This window comes from Salvelinus namaycush, chromosome 32, assembly GCF_016432855.1.
Source record: "Salvelinus namaycush isolate Seneca chromosome 32, SaNama_1.0, whole genome shotgun sequence".
Lineage (NCBI taxonomy): Eukaryota > Metazoa > Chordata > Actinopteri > Salmoniformes > Salmonidae > Salvelinus > Salvelinus namaycush.
The window spans coordinates 6,926,893-6,949,651 of NC_052338.1; the positions used below are offsets into that span (position 1 = coordinate 6,926,893).

Here is a 22,759-nt window from a genome sequence, read left to right on the forward strand (position 1 = left end):
ACATGAAGTCCTAAGAATAATCTCAATTGCGTACTCTCTCCTCACCTCCTTAAAATCCATTGGAGGAGAAGGTCAGAGGGGAGGGACCTCTGGCTTTCTCATCCAATGGGTTTTAAGACTGAGGCGAGGAGAGAGGACGCAAGGAGTATGCAATTGAGATTCTCCCCTAGTCAGGCGGGTGTTATGTAATTTAGCTGTTTATTATGTCATGTAGTTGTATATTATGTGTGTTGTAATGAGTCCTCCCGTCCAGCAGGTGGTGGACCAGGCAGCCAGAAGACCATTCTCCATGAGGAGCAGTGGAAGATGCCGGCTCTGCCAGCGCTGCTGCTGTCGATTTACTTCCTCTTCCTGTTGCTGACCATGGCCCCGCTCTCTTTCACCCAGGCTCCCGCCCTCTCCTCCGTCAGAATGGGTGGGTTTCCACTAGTTACCACAACCACAGAGTCAAAATTGGCTATATCGTAAAAATTCAAGAATACGAGCATACGGTTAGCAGTGTGGTTAGGGTTAGGTTTAAAATCACATTTTAAGAAGATAAATTGTTAAAAATAAGCACGGTTTATTACTTTGTGGCTGTGGTAACTAGTGACGGCCGAATGGGTGAGAAGGGGATCCCACTGTTATGGCTGACAAGAACAAATACTCCTCATTGTCTTTACCCACTTTAAAAAAAAATCATATGTCTTGCCGGTTTGATGAATGGGGTTTTAGTTCACCATATGTACCATGAGAGTACACAAAACAATACAGCACAGTAACCTGCAGTACAGTACATTTTACTGTACAAAAGTCTATAAATGTCTCCATGGATACTGTAGGCTAATTGAAGATCAGGAAGATAAGGCTTGGATCAGAGAATGCATCATTCCTCTGTAATTGTAATGTAAACAAGAGTCGTTACCATACAGATGATGCGATAATTGGCTCTGTCAATGGGTTCCTCAACTAATTGTTTAAACCATTTGCATATGTACATTTTGCTGACTTCACCGATGTGATCATCCTAAATGTCAGGTGACAGGTCGTCCAATTTTCCGCCTGAATAATCTTTCCTTGAAAAGGGCTCTAGTCTGTGTGATTCTCTGTGACGCACCCCCGGTGTCCATTTCACAGATGGGTTGAATGTTAGTCAAAAGGTCAGCCTTATTGGAACATAGATCAGATAGACTTGTTTTGAAAGGAAGGACAAAACACAACAGTGGATTTGAATCCATCCGTCCCCGGGTCTGTTTTCTCATGCTCCTTTATCTTCTCGTCTGTCCTTCTATCGTTCTATTTATCCCCCAGCGGCTATTTTGGACGACCAGTCGGTGTGTGGTCGAGGGGAGAGGCTGGCGCTGGCTCTGGCCAGGGAGAATATCAACAGTGTGTTTGAGGGCCCGTCCAGAGCCAGGGTGGAGGTGGACATCTTCGAGCTGCAGAAGGACTCCCAGTACGAGACCACCGATACCAGTAAGTAGGATCAGTACGAACCAGTATTGTCAAATAGAGCTGGATAGACATTTTATTCACACAAATGTGACCGACGGGTTTCAAACCCAGGTCGAGTAATGTGTACCGCAAGAATGTGTTAGCCCGCTAAGCTAATGTGAATGCTACAAATGCTACAAATCCCGCTGGGCACACACTGGTTGAATCACCGTGGTTTCCAAGTCATGTCAACGAAATTGCGTTGAACCAACGTGGAATAGAAGTTGAATAGACTTCTGTGCCCAATGGGATATTCCTGGATAGACACTCATACAAATTTGATGGACTGGGTTTGAAACCCAGGTCTTCTGAGTGACACAAGACTGTGTCAGCCCGCTGAGGTAAAGACTAGGCATTATCTCAGAGGAACTAACACACTCATCAAACGAGTTACACCCACATACACCTACACAGTGCAGTGTACCACTGACAGAAGTTATTGTCTCGGAAAAGGACGACTCGATCGAGCTAAGTGTGTATGCGAGATCATTATTTTTCAGAAGGGATAGCTTTTTGTACTCTCACCATCACAAAGGGAGGCAATATGCTTTTACTGCAGTGGGCTAAATCAGGGTCACAGAGTGTTTCTTGGTAGTCTTAATTAAACAAATCTACATTGAAACAAAAGTATACACTTCACATACGTTGTTAAGGGCTTACGAAGACACCTGTACCATGTCAGATATACAGTTGAAATGTATTCCATTTTGCGTTTGCATCCCAATATTGCACTTTATATACACTGCTCAAAAAAATAAAGGGAACACTTAAACAACACAATGTAACTCCAAGTCAATCACACTTCTGTGAAATCAAACTGTCCACTTAGGAAGCAACACTGATTGACAATAAATTGCACATGCTGTTGTGCAAATGGAATAGACAAAAGGTGGAAATTATAGGCAATTAGCAAGACACCCTCAATAAAGGAGTGATTCTGCAGGTGGTGACCATAGACCACTTCTCAGTTCCTATGCTTCCTGGCTGATGTTTTGGTCACTTTTGAATGCTGGCGGTGCTCTCACTCTAGTGGTAGCATGAGACGGAGTCTACAACCCACACAAGTGGCTCAGGTAGTGCAGCTCATCCAGGATGGCACATCAATGCGAGCTGTGGCAAGAAGGTTTGCTGTGTCTGTCAGCGTAGTGTCCAGAGCATGGAGGCGCTACCAGGAGACAGGCCAGTACATCAGGAGACGTGGAGGAGGCCGTAGGAGGGCAACAACCCAGCAGCAGGACCGCTACCTCCGCCTTTGTGCAAGGAGTAGCACTGCCAGAGCCCTGCAAAAGACCTCCAGCAGGCCACAAATGTGCATGTGTCAGCATATGGTCTCACAGGGGCTCTGAGGATCTCATCTCGGTACCTAATGGCAGTCAGGCTACCTCTGGCGAGCACATGGAGGGCTGTGCGGCCCCACAAAGAAATGCCACCCCACACCATGACTGACCCACTGCCAAACCGGTCATGCTGGAGGATGTTGCAGGCAGCAGAACGTTCTCCACGGCGTCTCCAGACTCTGTCACGTCTGTCACATGTGCTCAGTGTGAACCTGCTTTCATCTGTGAAGAGCACAGGGCGCCAGTGGCGAATTTGCCCATATTGGTGTTCTCTGGCAAATGCCAAACGTCCTGCACGGTGTTGGGCTGTAAGCACAACCCCCACCTGTGGACGTCGGGCCCTCATACCACCCTCATGGAGTCTGTTTCTGACCGTTTGAGCAGACACATGCACATTTGTGGCCTGCTGGAGGTCATTTTGCAGGGCTCTGGCAGTGCTACTCCTTGCACAAAGGCGGAGGTAGCGGTCCTGCTGCTGGGTTGTTGCCCTCCTACGGCCTCCTCCACGTCTCCTGATGTACTGGCCTGTCTCCTGGTAGCGCCTCCATGCTCTGGACACTACGCTGACAGACACAGCAAACCTTCTTGCCACAGCTCGCATTGATGTGCCATCCTGGATGAGCTGCACTACCTGAGCCACTTGTGTGGGTTGTAGACTCCGTCTCATGCTACCACTAGAGTGAGAGCACCGCCAGCATTCAAAAGTGACCAAAACATCAGCCAGGAAGCATAGGAACTGAGAAGTGGTCTGTGGTCACCACCTGCAGAATCACTCCTTTATTGAGGGTGTCTTGCTAATTGCCTATAATTTCCACCTTTTGTCTATTCCATTTGCACAACACCATGTGCAATTTATTGTCAATCAGTGTTGCTTCCTAAGTGGACAGTTTGATTTCACAGACGTGTGATTGACTTGGAGTTACATTGTGTTGTTTAAGTGTTCCCTTTATTTTTTTGAGCAGTGTACATCACAGAAGACTGAAATATAACAAAACTGTTTGACATAGAAACACTGGATTTTTATTACATTTTTTACAATGTTTATTAATTATGAAAAAGATTAACATTCCACCCATGAGGCCACAAGCTCATTTGACTGCAGGAAAGGGGCTATGGTAGTCGGTCTTAACAGTTTCTCTTTAAGTAGTGAGTGATCTGCAAGCATGAACGTGCATACACACACACACACACACACATTGCTTATCTGTCTCGGATCTAGAAGAGCCGCACAGGTTTTTCTGGACAGAATTAGAACACTAATCTCCACTAGACAGAGCGTGGACTCAGATTGCCGTTATGGCTTCAATTAATCAACAGTGTCTGGCATTGACTCTTAATTTGATATATCATCCAAGAACAGGACACAGACAGAACTGGACCTCATCCAAGACGTTGACTCTTCCATCTTGCTGGAAAATTCTCCCTCTTTACTAATTCCCCCATCTCTCTCTCCCTCCTTCCTGTCTGTCTCTCTCTTGTTTACCCTTTTCTTTCTCTCACCATATATATCCCACACCATCTCGCTCTCTCTTTCTCTTGCTCCTACTCTCTCCTTCTCTCTCTCTCCTGTCTCTCTTTCCTCTCTATCCCCCCCCTCTCTCTCCAGTGTGTCAGATATTGCCGAAGGGGGTGGTCTCTGTGATTGGCCCCGCGTCCAGTCCCGCCTCAGGCTCAACTGTCAGTCACATCTGTGGGGAGAAGGAGGTGAGCTAGCTATGACCTCTAAACCACCTTCACACTGCTACTCCTACTGTATCCCCATACTCCCATAAACCACTACTCCACTACTTGTCTGCTTACTGGATGATTACCGATCATTGAAAGGACTGGATAGGTTTCGGTCATTTTGTTTATAACAATCCTGCTGGGGTCACCAATATGAAAATGTATGCATTGCTTAGGATAAAAGCCTCTGCTGAATGGCATATATTCTAAGTCCTTTCGGGTCAGTGCATGTGAGGGAGAGGAGACGTGGAAACAGTTCATGTTGGAACACAGCCATCGTCGCTCGAGGAAATGTCCTCTCTGATCTCTCTCCCTCAGTCATAATTCAGTGAACTCTGTAATGAGTTAACTGTGGTTCATTCAGTTTGAACCTGCATGGTCACACTTCGGTCATGCAGAGAATTGACCTGGTTAATACTCCTTCTTTCACTAGCTACGATAATGAATCACAATCGTATTCCATGGTTAGATTACGATCTCTATACATCTCTTTGTCGTCTGAATCTGCAACAGGACTGATTATAATAATATAATACGGATGCTGTCAATCATCCGCCATTGGAAATCTCTGTAGGCATTTTCACATTAGACTTTATTTCAGTACGGGGTGAACAGTATTTCATCCCAGGGGTGAAGCATTTCAGACCTAGCCCTTAGCCAGGTTGAGTCAAACAGGGTTTAAAATCTCACCCGAGGGAGAAAATGCAAATGTGAAAAACTTCAACTGTTTGCCTTGGAGTATAAACCAGTATAAAAACACATTTTGTTTTGTTGCCCTTCAATTGGGTTGAAAATGTAAATGTGATGGACAGAGCATGATAATACTGTCCCGGGTAAAAGCTTGAATGCTTAAAGGCCCAATGTAGCTGTTTTTATTTGAATATCAAATCGTTTCTGGGTAACAATTAACTACCTTACTGTAATAGTTTTCCATTAAAATAGTCAAAAAGAACCAAAAATAGCTTTTTAACAAAAAACATTTTCTCAAGCAAGAATTGCTAGGACTGTCTGGGAGTGGTCTGAATGGGGAGGGGAAGGGTTATGTAATATGAAAAGTAGCTGTTATTGTCAGAGGTTTGAAACTCTCTTTGTTATATGAATGTATACTGTCACCAGGCAAGCCTATACTCCACCCATGCAAAACCTGCTGATTATAAGGTCCTGTGTAGATTGTATTTTCAACCAGCAACTATCAGGAAATAACACTGATCAAATGTTTTCACACTTTTACGGTGTTAGTTTCATCAGCTGGTGTACAAAGTTATACAAAACACAGGAAAAACATAATTTTGACTGCACTGGGCCTTTAATATACCACCCGGCCTGTTATCTCCCTTCCTTTACTCTTTTGCTAATTATAATATATTATAATATATTATGTATGATAATAATAATCCATCCTTTATAACACACACACATAAAAAATTATGAACACTTCCCATGACCAATTCATAATGCCTAAAAGAGCATTTGTAATGCCTTATGTTGCCTGCTGTCTCAGATCCCTCATGTGAAGATAGGCCCGGAGGAGACGCCTAAACTCCCATACCTCCGCTTCGCCTCGGTCAGCCTCTACCCCAGCAACGAGGACCTGAGTCTGGCTATAGGGGCCATCCTCCGCTCCTTCAGCTACCCCACCGCCAGCCTCATCTGCGCCAAGGCAGAGTGTGAGTGTACACCTAAGGGTGTCTGATGCTACATGCATGCTCCTATACTTCCCTACAGGTATATTTATGTACTACAATTCTTCCCTATGTACGCTCTTAGAAAAAAGGTGCTATCTAGAACCTAAAAGGGTTCTTCGGCTGTCCCCATAGGAGAACCCTTTTTGGTTCCAAGTAGAACCCTTTCCACAGAGGATTCTACCTGGAACCAAAAAGGGTTCTACCTGGAACCAAAAAGGGTTATCCTATGGGAACAGCCGAAAGAACCCTTTTGGAACCCTTTTTTCGAAGAGTGTACAGTCTCATTTATGCCAAGGCAGAGCGTGGGTGTTGAGCTCGACTGTATTCATGTCCTCCTGTATTTCCTTTACCTCCGTATTTCCATACACAAACTCTCCACGGTTACAGTTTGATCTACGCAAAGATTGAGCGTGAGTGCAGGGTTTTCTTCAAGGTGTCTGCTCACGTAATCCTTCATTTAGCCAAGAAGGTTATAGCAGTACATAGCTACCCGTTGAGGTTTATGTACTGTGTATATGTTTTGACGCTTTAGGCTTGTCAACGTACAGCCGATGCCCCTGAAACTTCAGCAGAGTGTATCCTCGGGTCCCCCTGCACACAGAGTGCAGCCGCCGGGCCGGTCCACGCGGTGGATTAGCCCAGTTCCCCTCCAGATTGGATTATGCTTTCCACTTATGAGCTGCCTCTCCACTTGACTGCTCAGGTCTGGGGCCAAGGTCAGGTGTGATCATACACTGAATGCGTCTTTCTACAGGCCGCACCGCCCTCTCTCTTTATCGACCCCACTGTTTTCCACTTGGTTGGACTGGTATGCGGTCTGTGTAATGTGCCCTCGTAAAATATATATTTTTTTCTTCTTCTCTCTTCTGTTTAAAATTGTTTTTACAGTCAGCTACATTGCCAATGTATTGGTTTCCCTGTTCACGGTTCAGTTAAATTACAGCCACCCTATGGAGAGTTTATTGTTTCAATTATCAAGGTCATGCATGTGATTTTGCTAGTCCTGGATACGTTCACTCAGTGGTCACGGAATGTTATAAAAACAGGCAGGAATCAAAGGTGTACTTGTCATTCATTTAAGAAAAAAGTGAAACAACTTAAAATATTCAAAAACCCTCCTTTGTTACACACCTCACCAAAATATCAGATTAAACATAATGGTTTACAGAGAATGTGAACGTTAACAGCATCCTCTAGGCATTTAGTTACCATCTGATTACCTGTTAAATTCTGATATATTTACCAAAGTAGTTTTAGAGTTACTACGCGGTATAATATAAAGGGGGAGGGGGACAGAGAAATAGGGCAAAATATAAGTAATCATAATGGTAGCAGTCATCAAAATGAGTTTTGAAACAGCAATACAGTGCTGTAGTTCTCTGAAATGTTTGGTTGAGGTATCACAACATTTGCGGTTCATCAACACATTCCCAGCCTCTAACTTTGACGCCCCCCGCCTCCACCCTTTAGGCCTGCTGCGATTGGAGGAGCTGGTGCGACGCTTCCTGATCTCCCGGGAAACGTTGTCCGTCAGGATGCTAGACGAAAGCCTGGACCCCACCCCCTTGCTGAAGGAGATCAGAGACGACAAAGTGGCCACTATCATCATCGACGCCAATGCCTCCATCTCCTACCTCATCCTCCAGAAGGTCAGGACACTCACCGGGCTACAGTTACAAAGACAACTGACAACAGTGTGGTCATCTGTAGCTCAGGTGGTAGAGCGAGGCATAGTGGGTTTGATTCTCAGGGCCGCCCGTACGTAAAATGTATGCCCGCGTGACTAAGTTGCTTTGGATAAAGGGCCTGCTAAATGGCATGTATTATTATTATATATTATTGTTTAAAGTCCTTCAAAAAAAACAACTTTATTTGAAGGCTACCTCGATCTACATAAGGACGTCATAACACATGTATAACTCATATATATATATATATATATATATATATATATATATATATATATATATATATATATATATATAAAACACATGTATAACTCATATATATATATATATATATATAAAACACATGTATAACTCATATATATATATATATAAAACACATGTATAACTCATATATATATATATAACACATGTATAACTCATATATATATATATATATATATATATATAAAACACATGTATAACTCATATATATATATATATATATATATATAACACATGTATAACTCATATATATATATATATATAAAACACATGTATAACTCATATATATATATATAACACATGTATAACTCATATATATATATATATATATATAAAACACATGTATAACTCATATATATATATATATATATATATATAACACATGTATAACTCATATATATATATATATATATATATATATATATATAAAACACATGTATAACTCATATATAACACATTTGTAAGCAGTACATATATACTTATGAATCTGTGTGAATTATTAATGTGCTATGAAATCTTTATGTAGGTTTGCCTTGCCCAGCTCAACGTCATTCTCTGCAGTATAACACATAGTGCCATGTATTCTACTCTGTATTGCAGCCAGAAGGCGCATTATGTATGCATGCTTTTAAATGATGTATTATTCTGTTCTGTATTCTATTGGTGGCACTACCAGTGGCACAACTACTGTAAGCTATGTAAATGCTACAAGTAGTCTTCATGTAAGCTATGTAAATGCTACAAGTAATCTTCATGTAAGCTATGTAAATGCTACAAGTAGTCTTCATGTAAGCTATGTAAATGCTACAAGTAGTCTTCATGTAAGCTATGTAAATGCTACAAGTAATCTTCATGTAAGCTATGTAAATGCTACAAGTAGTCTTCATGTAAGCTATGTAAATGCTACAAGTAGTCTTCATGTAAGCGATGTAAATGCTACAAGTAGTCTTCATGTAAGCTATGTAAATGCTACAAGTAATCTTCATGTAAGCTATGTAAATGCTACAAGTAGTCTTCATGTAAGCTATGTAAATGCTACAAGTAGTCTTCATGTAAGCGATGTAAATGCTACAAGTAGTCTTCATGTAAGCTATGTAAATGCTACAAGTAGTCTTCATGTAAGCTATGTAAATGCTACAAGTAGTCTTCATGTAAGCTATGTAAATGCTACAAGTAGTCTTCATGTAAGCTATGTAAATGCTACAAGTAGTCTTCATGTAAGCTATGTAAATGATACAAGTAGTCTTCATGTAAGCTATGTAAATGCTACAAGTAGTCTTCATGTAAGCTATGTAAATGCACGTCAAAATAGCAGATATGCGCTGTTAGCTTTACATTATGTCTCAATAGCAGAGAGGTCACAGTTGTACATGTTATACACCGGCTGATGTGTATAAAGCGAACCAACTTGTTATCTGAATGCCATATGATCAAGTTGTTGCATCACCCACAATGCAGTACAGTTTAGCACTGTTACCAATGACCCCCTCTCTCCTTTTCCACCCCTCAGGCATCGGAGCTGGGGATGACGTCAGCATTTTACAAGTACATCCTCACCACCATGGTAAGAGCATACCAATCAAAATCCTCCTCCCCTCCCTCTCCGTACCCTACCCACTACCCTCTCTGCTCATGCCCTGGCCGCCCGGCCTATGGATGGCTATCACGGCGGATCTCATCTGAAATGCATGATGGGAGTGCGCAGTTTGTCATCATTATTTCCCTGCCCGGCGCATGCCCTTGCGCGAGGTGACTTACATAGCTAATAATATTTCCGACATCATATCCCGTCCCGTCTACAGTGCAGGACATTTTTACCGTGGTACTTACAAGGGCGTGCGCCTCACACCCCTAAGGGCAAAACGGCAGTTCCCCGAAACTTTGGAGAGGGGCCAGAAATCTCTAAATCATCACCCTTTCATTTTCATACAGTGGCTGAATGGCACGCCACTCTATTGTCTGGACCTGGCTCCCTGTCCTGCCTCCCGGTACCAAAACGCTGTCCTTGTATTGTACCACGGTCCGATATATCGTACTGATACACTGTGGCCTTACAGTATAAAGTATCACTCTGCTATTGTGAGATGCTGTGGTACACTGTTACCACTGCGGTCCAACTGCAATGATCTTTTTCAGAGCCGCATTTCAAAAATATTTCAAAAGTTTAAAAATAAGAAAAATTGACTTACTTACCCTCTTCTACCCCTATTCCACACTGTTATCTCATACGTCACTATCGAACAATCATTTCATATAATATACATCACTGGCGAGGGGGACACACATGAAATATAAACAAACTTTTTATCCACCTGTGTCGTTTAGCTAGCACTCTCTAGAATGTGCACTCCCAAGCCCCTCCCTCTCTCTTACGTCAATCAGGACTTTCCCCTGCTGCGATTGGACGACGTGGTGGATGACCAGTCCAACATCGTGGGTTTCTCCATGTTCAACAGCAGCCATCCCTTCTACCTGGAGTTCATCAGGAGTCTCAACCTGTCGTGGAGGGAGAGCTGTGAACTCAGCCCCTACCCCGGCCCAGCGGTGAGAACAGGACACCTTGTATGTGGCTGTACTCATACACTGTTACTCATACTCAATCTTTCTCATATACTGTACTCATATACTTTCATATACTGTAATACTCTCCCTCCATATTTACATTCACTGTAATGCATACCTTCTTCAAACACTGTTATATTCTCTTTCAATAGTCGTACTGTCACTTGTATACTGATTACTTACTAATACTCAGATACTTATTACTCAAATCATTTTGCTCATACACTGGCACATACTGTTACTCTTATACTGTAACTCATATACTGCTACAGTAACTTACTCATATACTGTTACAGTAACTTACTCATATACTGTTACAGTAACTTACTCATATACTGCTACAGTAACTTACTCATATACTGTTACAGTAACTTACTCATATACTGTTACAGTAACTTACTCATATACTGCTACAGTAACTTACTCATATACTGCTACAGTAACTTACTCATATACTGCTACAGTAACTTACTCATATACTGTTACAGTAACTTACTCATATACTGCTACAGTAACTTACTCATATACTGCTACAGTAACTTACTCATATACTGCTACAGTAACTTACTCATATACTGCTACAGTAACTTACTCATATACTGCTACAGTAACTTACTCATATACTGTTACAGTAACTTACTCATATACTGTTACAGTAACTTACTCATATACTGCTACAGTAACTTACTCATATACTGCTACAGTAACTTACTCATATACTGCTACAGTAACTTACTCATATACTGCTACAGTAACTTACTCATATACTGCTACAGTAACTTACTCATATACTGCTACAGTAACTTACTCATATACTGCTACAGTAACTTACTCATATACTGCTACAGTAACTTACTCATATACTGCTACAGTAACTTACTCATATTATAAGGGCACAAGGCGAGACCCAAATGCAGACACAGGAGGCAGATGGTTGGGCTCTGATATTTATTATAGCAAAGGGGGTAGGCAAAAGGCATGTTGGGTACAGGCGAGAGTTCATAAACCAGGTCAGAGTCCAAACAGTACCAGGCGATAGGCAGGCACGAGGTCACGGGCAGGCAGAGTGGTCAGGCAGGCGGGCTCAGAGTCAGGACAGGCAAGGGTCAAAACCAAGAGGGCGAGAAAAGAGACTGGGAAAAGCAGGAGCTGAGACACAAAAACGTTGGTTGACTTGACAAACAAGACGAACTGGCACAGGGAGACAGGAAACACAGGGATAATTACACCGGGGATAATAAGCAACACCTGGAGGGGGTGGAGACAAGCACAAGTACAGGTGACTCAGATCAGGGCGTGACACATATACTACTACAGAAAATTACTCATATACTGCTACAGTAACTTACTCATATCGTGTCAGCCAAGTATTTTTCTTGTGTACTCACTACTGCTAAGTTACCCTCCTGGTGTTACCCGTACATATTTTGACGACTACCCGTATACTCTCGATACTAACTTATACTGCTCTAGCATTATATATTTTATACTATAACAGTATAATGACATCCAATTTCACATTCCCTCATACATTCTCACTCATACACTTACTCGTACGTGCAATGCCACACATTTACTCGTACATTTCTAGGTCATACACAGCAGAGGAGGCTGGTGGTAATGGCTGGAATGGGAGAAACGGAACGGTATCAAACATATGGAAACCCCGTTTGACTCCGTTCCATTAATGCCAATCCAGCCATTACAATGAGCCCGTTCTCCTATAGCCCCTCCCACCAGCCTCATACACAGACTTTATCACTATTCCTTTTGACACAATCAAACTGACAGTCGAGGTACACAGATTGCCATGCTGTCACTCACAATCTGTGTGATTCACACTCTGTCCGGTTGACTGATGCCTAACCAGATGTCATTAATGTTCAAGGGATAGTTCGGGATTTTGGCATTGAGGCCCTTTATCTACTTCCCCAGAGTCAGATGGAAGTTGCTAACTAGCGCTAGCACAATTGCTAACTAACATGCTTCCAGTCATTGTGCTAACGCTAGTTAGCATTGGTTCACAAAACTACCCCTAACAGCCTTCATACTGGACACAGAGACAAAAAAATGGTATCCACGAGTTCAACTGACTCTGGGGAAGTAGATAAAGGGCTTCATTGCCAAAATCCCAAAGTATCCCTTTAAGGTTTGATTGAATCACATCGCTTTGGCACAGACCACAGTGCTACCTTGTTGACTGAGAAATGTTACATCTATCTCAATGTTTCTGTCTTTCTTTCTCCATCTCTCTCTCTATCCTTATGCCTGCCTCCCTCATCTTTCTCTCTCTTTCTCTCTCTGCCATTGTGCCTCTCTCCGTCTCTCTTTCCTTCCCCCCCTCCCTATGTCTTTCTTACTCTCTCTCTGAGAACATTAGTATCAACTATTCTCTCTCTCCCACAGCTGTCGTCGGCTCTCATGTTTGATGCGGTGCATGTGGTGGTGGGGGCGGTGCGTGAGCTCAACCGGAGTCAGGAGATTGGAGTGAAGCCCCTCAGCTGCACCACTCCTCAGATCTGGCAGCATGGCACCAGCCTGATGAACTACCTGCGCATGGTACCCGCACCTGCTCTCTCTTTACTCAATACTGTCCCAATACTGTCCCGATGCTGTCCCAATACTGTCTCAACACTGTCCCGATGCTGTCTCAATACTGTCCCAATACTGTCCCGATGCTGTCCCAATACTGTCCCAATACTGTCCCGATGCTGTCCCAATACTGTCTCAACACTGTCCCGATGCTGTCTCAATACTGTCCCAATACTGTCCCGATGCTGTCCCGATGTTGTCCCAATACTGTCTCAACACTGTCCCAACGCTGTCCCAACTATCCCATTGTAATGTTGTTGTAAGTTTTGTTGACTACAGAAACCTTTAGTTCACCAGTGTGGTTTTTCTTTACTGCATGTTGTCCAAACTAGCCAATTGTGCCACCTGCATATAAGCCAACTCATTGTTGTCTTGCCCAGGCAACAATGTAACATCGTCCCAATAGGTCCAGTGCTTAGTGGAAATATGCAACATAGCATGGTACATCCACCTGTTACTGAACATTGTCCCAACTAGAGTGGCTAGCTATTTATTCATTTGTCCACGTAGCCAACTCGTTCTCCTGCCAAGGCAACAATGTGATGTTGTTGAATACAGACCAGTCAGGTTCTAATAGATTCCATGCTTAGCCAAAACATGGCTACCTTTGGTCATGAACTACAGAAGTAACAAGGGTTGCGGGGCAAATCCATTTAAAATCAGTACATTTGCGGGATGAATGGCATTTCAGCTCATAAAATAAAAGTGATATAACTTTGCAATTCATGAAGTGACTCCGGAATTATTGAGCAATTGACTGAGTTGGTTTGGAATTGACCCCAACTCTACCAGTAGGTTAACTAGTGAATAGCACAGATCCACTTATCAAAACGTTAGTGCTTGAAGCACTATCTTATAACCTTCGTGTCGCCTTTGGGGCATTCGTATGTTGTCACGTATACTACTGCTCTTGTTTTGTGGTTGTTGTAGGTTGTGGTGTTGATGGTATTCTTCCGATCTTCATTGTAGTGCTCTGCTGGGCAGCACATTTTCTCTCCATCCTCGCTTCCTCCTTCATTCCACCTCCTATCGGAGTCTGCCACTTCGTATCTTCCACCATCTGTTTCTCCACTCATCTCTCTCCAGTCTCAGACAATGTTTTCTCGCTCTCCGTGCATCATTCCATCATTCGTACACTCTCTTTGGCAGTGGTTCCTCTCCTCTCCCCCCTCTTTCCCCCGCTCTGTTGTTCCTCGTTTGGGCATCTCTCATTCTACCTCTCTTTCAGGGTATAATTCATCCCGAGTCTCTCTCTCCACGCGGCACCCTCCGTCTCTCTGCTTGCCTTTTGTTTTAGCCATACATCTCTCTGTCTCTCTCGCCACTTTCAGCCATCTAATATACCGCCGCCAAGCCTAGCTATCGCCTGGTTTGTTTGTCTGGGCTGAATCTCTCCCTCTCTCTTTCGCTCTGTTTCTCTGTCCCTCCCCTCTCTTTCTATCCAACATAATTTTTCTCTCTATTTGCCACACTCTCTCTCTCTGGCTACTTGAAAGAATACATTTTGTTTTTCACTCTCTTGCTTCCCCCCTCTCTCTCTCTCTCTCCCTCACTCCGTCTCTGTCTCTCTCTCTGTGTCTCTTCCTCACTCCCTTTCTCTTTCTCTCTCTTTCTCTTTCTCTCTCTTTCTCTTTCTCTCAGGTGGAGTATGATGGGTTGACCGGCAGGGTGGAGTTCAACAGCAAAGGCCAGAGGACAAACTATACCCTGAGGATCCTGGAGAAGCACCATGGGGGTCATAAAGAGGTCAGGGGGTCAAGGGGTAATGGGCTCAAATGTGACTGGGTCACGGTGGGGTCGGGTTTGAATGGCTCTATTTATGAGTTGATTTGACAAGCACTGGAGTTAGATGCACCATACGTATTGACGAATGCATACACATTGATCACGGGTTTACCCCTCTATCTCTTTCTCTTCGTCCCCCCTCCCCCTCTCCCAATCCTTTTCTTTCCTTCGTCATCCCCATGTATAGATCGGAATTTGGTACTCTAACAACACGTTGGCGATGAACTCGACGTCTCTGGACATCAACATGTCGGAGACGTTGGCTAACAAGACGCTCATCGTCACCACCATATTGGTAAAGACATTGTGGTTTCGCAAATTTGCATTGGTAGAATGTGAAACTGTTGGTTTTCTGTTGGCCATTTTGGGTTAAAACAAGATTAAGTTTAATTTAGCAAGAAGAAAAAGAAAAAATAGTCAGTCAGAGGTACACTAATCATTTTATTGTACGGTAACTTGTAATATCTGTTCTTTACACCTGATCAAGTAAGTGCTAAGTAGATGTTAATGTCATTCGTGTCTAATAGGTCGCTTATTGCCGCTTAGTGACAAATCATTTTGCCAGTGACCTATATATGCGAGAAATTACAATATATGTAAATGAGGGTGTGTGCACACATTCCAAGTGAAGATTCAGCCCTTACTAAATGCTTCAGGACACTGTTCATTCTTTGAATTATGATGAAGAGATATTCAGCAGCTGTTGGTAGGACGTTTACTTCAAAAATCCATATTACATATAGATTTACATTTTAGTCACTTAGCAGACATTCTTAATCCAGAGATAGTTAGTAAGTGCATTCATCTGAGGATTGCTAGGTGAGACAAACACATCTCACAGTCATAGTGATCAAATGTTTTCCTTAATAAGTGGCTATCAACCAAGTCAGTGCTAGTAACAAAAGACAAGAACGAGTGTATAGATATATATATATATATATACTTTTTTAAATCAACACGTTTCGGTAAATGCCGTTTGATTTCCTGCTATTGCAGGAGAACCCGTATGTGATGCATAAGTCCAACTACCAGGAGCTGCAGGGAAACGACCGGTACCAGGGCTTCTGTGTGGACATGTTAAGAGAGCTGTCGGACATGTTGAAGTTCTCCTTCAGGATCAAGCTGGTGGATGACGGTCTGTACGGAGCGCCTGAACCAAATGGTTCCTGGACAGGCATGGTGGGAGAGCTCATCAATAGGGTAAGCGCACACACACACTCTCACACACACATGCACACACTCTCACACACACATGCACACACTCTCACACTCACTCTCACACTCACACACACACACACACACACACACACACACACACACACACACACACACACACACACACACACACACACACACACACTCAGACACGCACACACACACTCACACACACACACACACACACACACACACACACACACACACACACACACACACACACACACACACACACACACACACACACACACACACACACACACACACACACACACACACACAAACACCATCTAGACGACTGGCTGTAATGGTGGGTCATTAGGGTGGGTCTTCAATCAGTCAAAGTCAGCCTTAAATATTCGGCATGGTAACTAACAAGAAGCCTGGATAAAATCCTTGGTCTTGGAGAGCTATAGGGATGTCTGGCTTTGGCCCAGCTCTGCACTACAATACCTGATACAATTCATCTAAGTTGTGATGATTAGTTGATTTCTTTAATCAGGTTTTAGTGCAGGGATGGAACAAAAACCTGCTAAGCTCTCTAGTACCGTGGTTGGTGACCACTAAGTCTGCTAATCGTCGTGCTAACCTGTAGCTGTTAGTGGTATAGAACTTAGTGGTATAGAACTTTCCCCAAATTCCCTTTTTCCAGAAATCCTGGTAAGAGGATTCTCAGATTTCTTGCTTATTAATTGCAGGAATCTTCCAACCAGGATTTCTGTAAAACTGGGGAATTTGGGGAAAGTAACCAGAATGTTGCATCCCTTGTCACAGCTTTTACAACATACTGTTTGTATGTGTTTGTTTACATTGAGCCAACTCAAGTTTGTGACTGCGAGGGATATTTTGGCCACAACGCCACAGACCCACCCATTATTTTACCACACTTGCTGTTGCCATAACATCGTTTTGAGCTAATGTTGCCACCACTCAAAACGACAACTGCAATTACTGATGCTATCTGTGTGGCCCTATCTCGACTCCCGATAGTGTCTAATAACGTTGTTACTGATAATGGTAATGATAATGATGATGACGTCTGTAATGACCTTACCTTCCCCTTGTGTGAGTGGGGTAGTGGAGCCATGCGTGACCCAACCAACTCGTTAAGAGGCTAATGTCTCTGTCGCACACACGTGGATGAACACGTGTACACACGCGCGCGCACACACACCACACACATGCACTCATGTGGAGTGAACACACTCTTGGTGGTACAGACGGAGAGACACACACTAATGGAGCCCCCCCCCCCCCCACACACACACACATACACACACACAAGGTTATGTAAATTCCATGAAAACACACACACTCTCACTTAATTTTTAAATAAGCATCGTTATGCAATAACCACACACAAAAACTAACATTCCCTAAACACTTCATTGAATAACACACTTACCCACCCCCCTCTCTCCCGCTCTTCTCTCCTGCTACTGCCTGATGAAAGTGGGTGAAACTCGTTAATGAGTATGTCCTCATTAATCAATTAATATGTAGTTAAGGAACAGAGAGGTGTCTGGGGTCTTGTTTTTGTTGGATCAGCCATGCACTCTATGATGACTCTGTCCTCTATGGTGTTTCCTTCCCCTCTCCTTCCTCTCTACCTCGCTCTTGAAGAATCTTCCCCTCCTCCTCTTACACTACGGAGTCTACACTCACCCCTGCAGGGCTCCTATATGTCAAGACTGCTTTCAAGTTCTCCTCGATAACCCCAATTGACCCCTATTTTGATCTGTATCTCTCCATCTCTCTGCTCTCACTTCCTCTTTCTTCGACTCCCCTCTGTCTTATATCTGTCTCTGTATTTTCTCTCTCCCTCGATTTCGCTGTCTTTCTTTCTCATTCTTTCTCTCTCTCTCTCTCTCCCCCTTCTTTCTCTCCATCTCTCTCTCCTTTCTCTCGCTCTCTCTCCCTTCTCTCACTTTCTCTCTCTCCCCCTTCTCACTCTCTTCCTCTCTCTATTGCTCTCTCTCTCTCTATCTCTCCTGTCTCTCTGTCGCGCTCTCTACCCCCCTATCCATCTCCATCCCTCTCTCCCACAGAAAGCAGACTTGGCGGTAGCTGGGTTCACCATCACCTCAGAGAGGGAGAAGGTCATAGATTTCTCCAAACCCTTCATGTCTCTGGGCATCAGCATCCTGTACAGAGTCCATTTGGTAAGATGACCACAGAGACAAATCCATTAAGTTATGATTTATCACTATGGGTAAGGCACTGCCATTGACTACAGATTATGTGTGCTGTACTATGTTGGTGCTTTTCCACTGTGGGAGTTGGTGCTCTTCCCATGTCCTTAGTGTCAGTTCTAGCTATGAAAATGCAATTTCCCCAGTATAACATTTGGTCTGATTTGATAATACCAGAAGGTTTTAGAAAGCCTCAGGCTGGACCAGGGCTGCAGTGGAAAATGCTCAGTTTTGTACATTGTTCCCTATATGGCTTAGTTGTTACTACCTCGGGTAACACTTCATCTGTTTATAGACCATTATAAAATAGCTTGGTTGTAAACTGTCTATCAGCTGTGGATGTATTTAGTAACATTGGCGAGTACAGTCCATAAATCATTTATTATGAGGACACGTAATCATATACAAGTCAATACAATGAATAGGCATGTATTCAAACAATAGCTTGATGATTATAAGCAGTTCATAAGCAGACCTTAAACTGAAGTGTCACCCAACCGTATTCATCCAAAAAGGAATTATCATATATGGACAGCAAACAAGCCACATTACTCTGTAGCAGGGTATCCTTATGAAAATGTGGCACCGGGCATTTGACTGGTAACATTGTAATTTACCGGAAATTTGAGAAATTTACCTGACCCATATGCATTGTGTGCGTAACCTAATTAGGGCGTCCCACCCATGGTGCTCAGAATGACAGAAATCACATTTAGATGATGGTCATTCATATTTAACAGAACGTGTAAGTCGAGGATGCAACGTGCGGTTCCTTCTTACCAAATTCTGATGGACACTGAAGATGTCCTCAGCCAACAACACGAGTAATGAACAGCAAAACCACTAGCCTATGCAGATGTACTATCCCCCATACTAGAAGTTGATATATTCTATTTGTCAGTTGGTCGAGAGAGAAATAGCCTGTTCTAAACAGACTCTGGGACGAAACATCCCAAATTCATACAACCAGTAAAAAAAATACAAATAAACGTCAAAAAAGCAATGAGTCTGATGCAACAGATCAGAACGTTTAGCTTAAAATGTTAACAAACGATTATTTATTCACATTATAAGCGCAGCAATGCGCACGTGGCCTACGTGCCCATCCATGTTCGTTCCAAAATGTGTGTTGCGCTGATGACGCAAGCCTGCCTTCCGTTGCATTTAAACTAGCAGCTCTCGACGTTGTCCTGACCGATTCTCAGCTCATTGGCTCTGTGTACGTTTGCTATAAGCAAGCGTGTGATTAATACGATGCATAACGGATATACTGTACACACGAGCCAATTTCATTTCACAAAAGTATGCAAATGAACCTATTGACCGATAAGCATGCCCAGTCAAATGCATTTCCATCGACTGGTATGTCCATCAATGAATAGGCTAAAAAGGATCATTTTGCGATGTTTTATTTATTTATTTCTATGCTTTTTTTATAGGCCAAAAGCCGGCTATTACCAGCTAACGGAAACCCAGCTCTGTAGTCGAGTATATTCAATCCCCCAAGGGTTTACAGAGCATGCAGGAAAACCATTATCAATGTAATTACTCAAGCTGTCCTGAGTCGTATTCATTATGCACCAAATGGAAGAAAACGGGCTGAAACAGTGAGGGACTACCTGAACTTGTCCAATAAGAAACACTTGTTTTCATCTTCTATTGCAAAACCTTTTGCTACATTGTGCAATGGTGGATATGGTCCTGTACTCACATTGCCCAGTCTGTAATGAAATCAATGCCAATACTTTGTCCCCTTGTGTTTGAAATCTGAACTGCACCATCTGGTATTGATCTCCGTTAACACCATCTATGTCTTCATCCTCCAATCAGGGACGGAAGCCAGGTTATTTCTCCTTCCTGGACCCGTTCTCTCCAGCCGTGTGGCTCTTCATGCTGCTGGCCTACCTGGCTGTCAGTTGTGTGCTCTTCCTAGCCGCCAGGTAACTAACTACGCTACCTACTGGGCTGGGGGACACCTCAACCTGCATTCACTCTAGATAGAGTAGCATGGTGGCTATGCAGCACGAACAGATCAGGGACCAGGTTATACAGAGGTCGCATCTTATATCTAATGTGCCCCAAATCTCCTTTCCCTCATCTACTTATCTAATAGAGAGGTTATGAAATGCAATTTTGGGGATCCTTTTTAACATGATGCTATTATGTATAAATCATATGTTGAAGACTAAATAGTCCACGCTTCTCTCTGTCCACCTCCCAGGTTGAGTCCCTATGAGTGGTACAACCCTCACCCGTGTCTGATGGGGCGCAAGGACATGCTGGAGAACCAGTACACCCTGGGCAACAGCCTGTGGTTCCCCGTGGGAGGCTTCATGCAGCAGGGCTCTGAGATTATGCCCCGCGCCCTGTCCACACGCTGCGTCTCCGGGGTCTGGTGAGTGTGTATGGGTTGTGTGGGAGGGAGGTTGGAGGGGTGTGTGGGTGTGGGTGCGCATGTGTGGCTAGCTACAGTATCAACCTCTGCATTACTTCCTCCTCCGCTTTACTCTTCTCCCAAAGCTACTGTTCATCAGATCAACCAGATGGCAGTCATATACTAATGGGAATTATATTATACCGCATTATACAACGGGTGGGTCTAATCTTGGATGCTGATTGGTTAAAACTGCATTCCAGCCGGTGTCTATTCCACAAGTTACCCCCGGCTAAATCTATGACGTTAAAATGCCTATTTACTCTGTTCCATCTGGCTGCGGAATCCACTGTCTCATCAGCCCAGCCAGGCAATTTATACACTAGATCTACACTGTAAAATGCATCTAGACATTATCTCCCATTGGTAATGACCTTGTTGTTATAACCTAATTGTGCCAATAAATCCTCCAAACAATGGCTTTTCACTGAAGTATAATCTTAGAAAAAAGGGTTCCAAAAGGGTTATTCGGCTGTCCCCATAGGAGAACCATTTTTGGTTCCAGGTAGAACCTTTTTGGGTTCCAGGTAGAACCCTTTTGGGTTCCAGGTAGAACCCTCTGTGGAAAGGGTTCTACATGGAACCCAAAAGAGTTCTATCTGGAACCAAAAGATTTCTACCTGGAACCAAAAAGGGTTCTTCAAAGGGTTCTTCTATAGAGACAGCCAAAGAACCCTTTTAGGGTAAAGATAGCATATATTTTTCTAAGAGTGTATTTCACCAAACCTCCCCACTTTTTACTCTCGTTAGTTAGCTCCATTAACTCTGAATTGTCTTGATACTGCAATGCACTGTTCAGAATAAAACGGTGTTCAACCTAAAGGGTAAAGTAGTCGTTGTTTTGATAATTATGTAGATGCTCAGACAATCAACAAACGTTTCATTAGATCAGTACAACTGTAACTGTTGACATGAAAACTGTTGACAGCACTCTGTGAATGGAAAGATTTCAACAATTTGTCCTTTGACCTTTACAAAGGTTCAGAACAAGAGCAACACTTTAAGGTGTAATATAATGCGGTAGTGGACTGGACACATATGAAGCCAGTTTCTGGACTAGGGTTGCAAAATTCTGCTAATTTACCCAAATTACCCAGGTTTTCCAGAAATCCTGGGTGGAAGACTCCAAGAATCAGTCAGGAATAAGGAGTGAATAAGCAGGAAATGCAACCATGATTTCTCGAAAACCTGCACATTTTGGGAAAGCTACCGTAATTCTGCAACACTATTCTGGACTAACAACTGAGCCTAGGAGTAGGCTTAACTTTGCCATAGCGTAACTTGTGATAATATGCCTGTCCCCTGTCCCTCCCTCCCAGGTGGGCGTTCACTCTAATCATCATCTCCTCCTACACGGCCAACCTGGCAGCTTTCCTTACAGTTCAGAGGATGGAGGTGCCCATCGAGTCTCCTGACGACCTGGCTGACCAGACCAACATCCAGTATGGTACCATCCAAGGAGGCTCTACCATGACCTTCTTCATGGTATGGATTGTGTGTGTGTGGGCGCCCCAGGTGTATTTGATGGGGGGTTCCTGTGTAATTGATGGGAGGGTTCCTGTGTAATTGATGGGGGTCCTGTGTATTTGGTGGGGGGTCCTGTGTATTTGGTGGGGGTTCCTGGGTATTTGATGGGGGTTCCTGGGTATTTGATGGAGGTTCCTGTGTATTTGATGGGGGGGTCCTGTGTATTTGATGGGGGGGTCCTATGTATTTGAATGGGGGTCCTGTGTATTTGATGGGGGTTCCTGTGTATTTTATAGGGGGTTCTGTGTATTTGGTGGGGGTACGTGTGTTTGAGACACAATGT

The 22,759-nt window shown here is 43.4% G+C and overlaps 1 protein-coding gene across 1 annotated transcript in view; it reads left to right on the plus strand.

Moving 5' to 3' along the window:
• The first annotated feature begins 306 nt into the window (after positions 1-306).
• LOC120026774 (glutamate receptor ionotropic, kainate 5-like) overlaps positions 307-22,759 on the plus strand; it is a 28,453-nt gene continuing 6,000 nt past the window's right edge. Inside the window, exons 1-15 of the mRNA XM_038971491.1 lie at positions 307-415; positions 1,291-1,455; positions 4,417-4,514; positions 6,037-6,202; positions 7,691-7,869; positions 9,680-9,733; positions 10,552-10,713; positions 13,138-13,290; positions 14,965-15,069; positions 15,296-15,403; positions 16,105-16,308; positions 18,372-18,485; positions 20,346-20,455; positions 20,737-20,910; positions 22,269-22,434. Of these exons, the coding sequence (XP_038827419.1) occupies positions 307-415; positions 1,291-1,455; positions 4,417-4,514; positions 6,037-6,202; positions 7,691-7,869; positions 9,680-9,733; positions 10,552-10,713; positions 13,138-13,290; positions 14,965-15,069; positions 15,296-15,403; positions 16,105-16,308; positions 18,372-18,485; positions 20,346-20,455; positions 20,737-20,910; positions 22,269-22,434 (2,067 nt within the window). The remainder of the gene's footprint in view (positions 416-1,290; positions 1,456-4,416; positions 4,515-6,036; positions 6,203-7,690; positions 7,870-9,679; positions 9,734-10,551; positions 10,714-13,137; positions 13,291-14,964; positions 15,070-15,295; positions 15,404-16,104; positions 16,309-18,371; positions 18,486-20,345; positions 20,456-20,736; positions 20,911-22,268; positions 22,435-22,759) is intronic.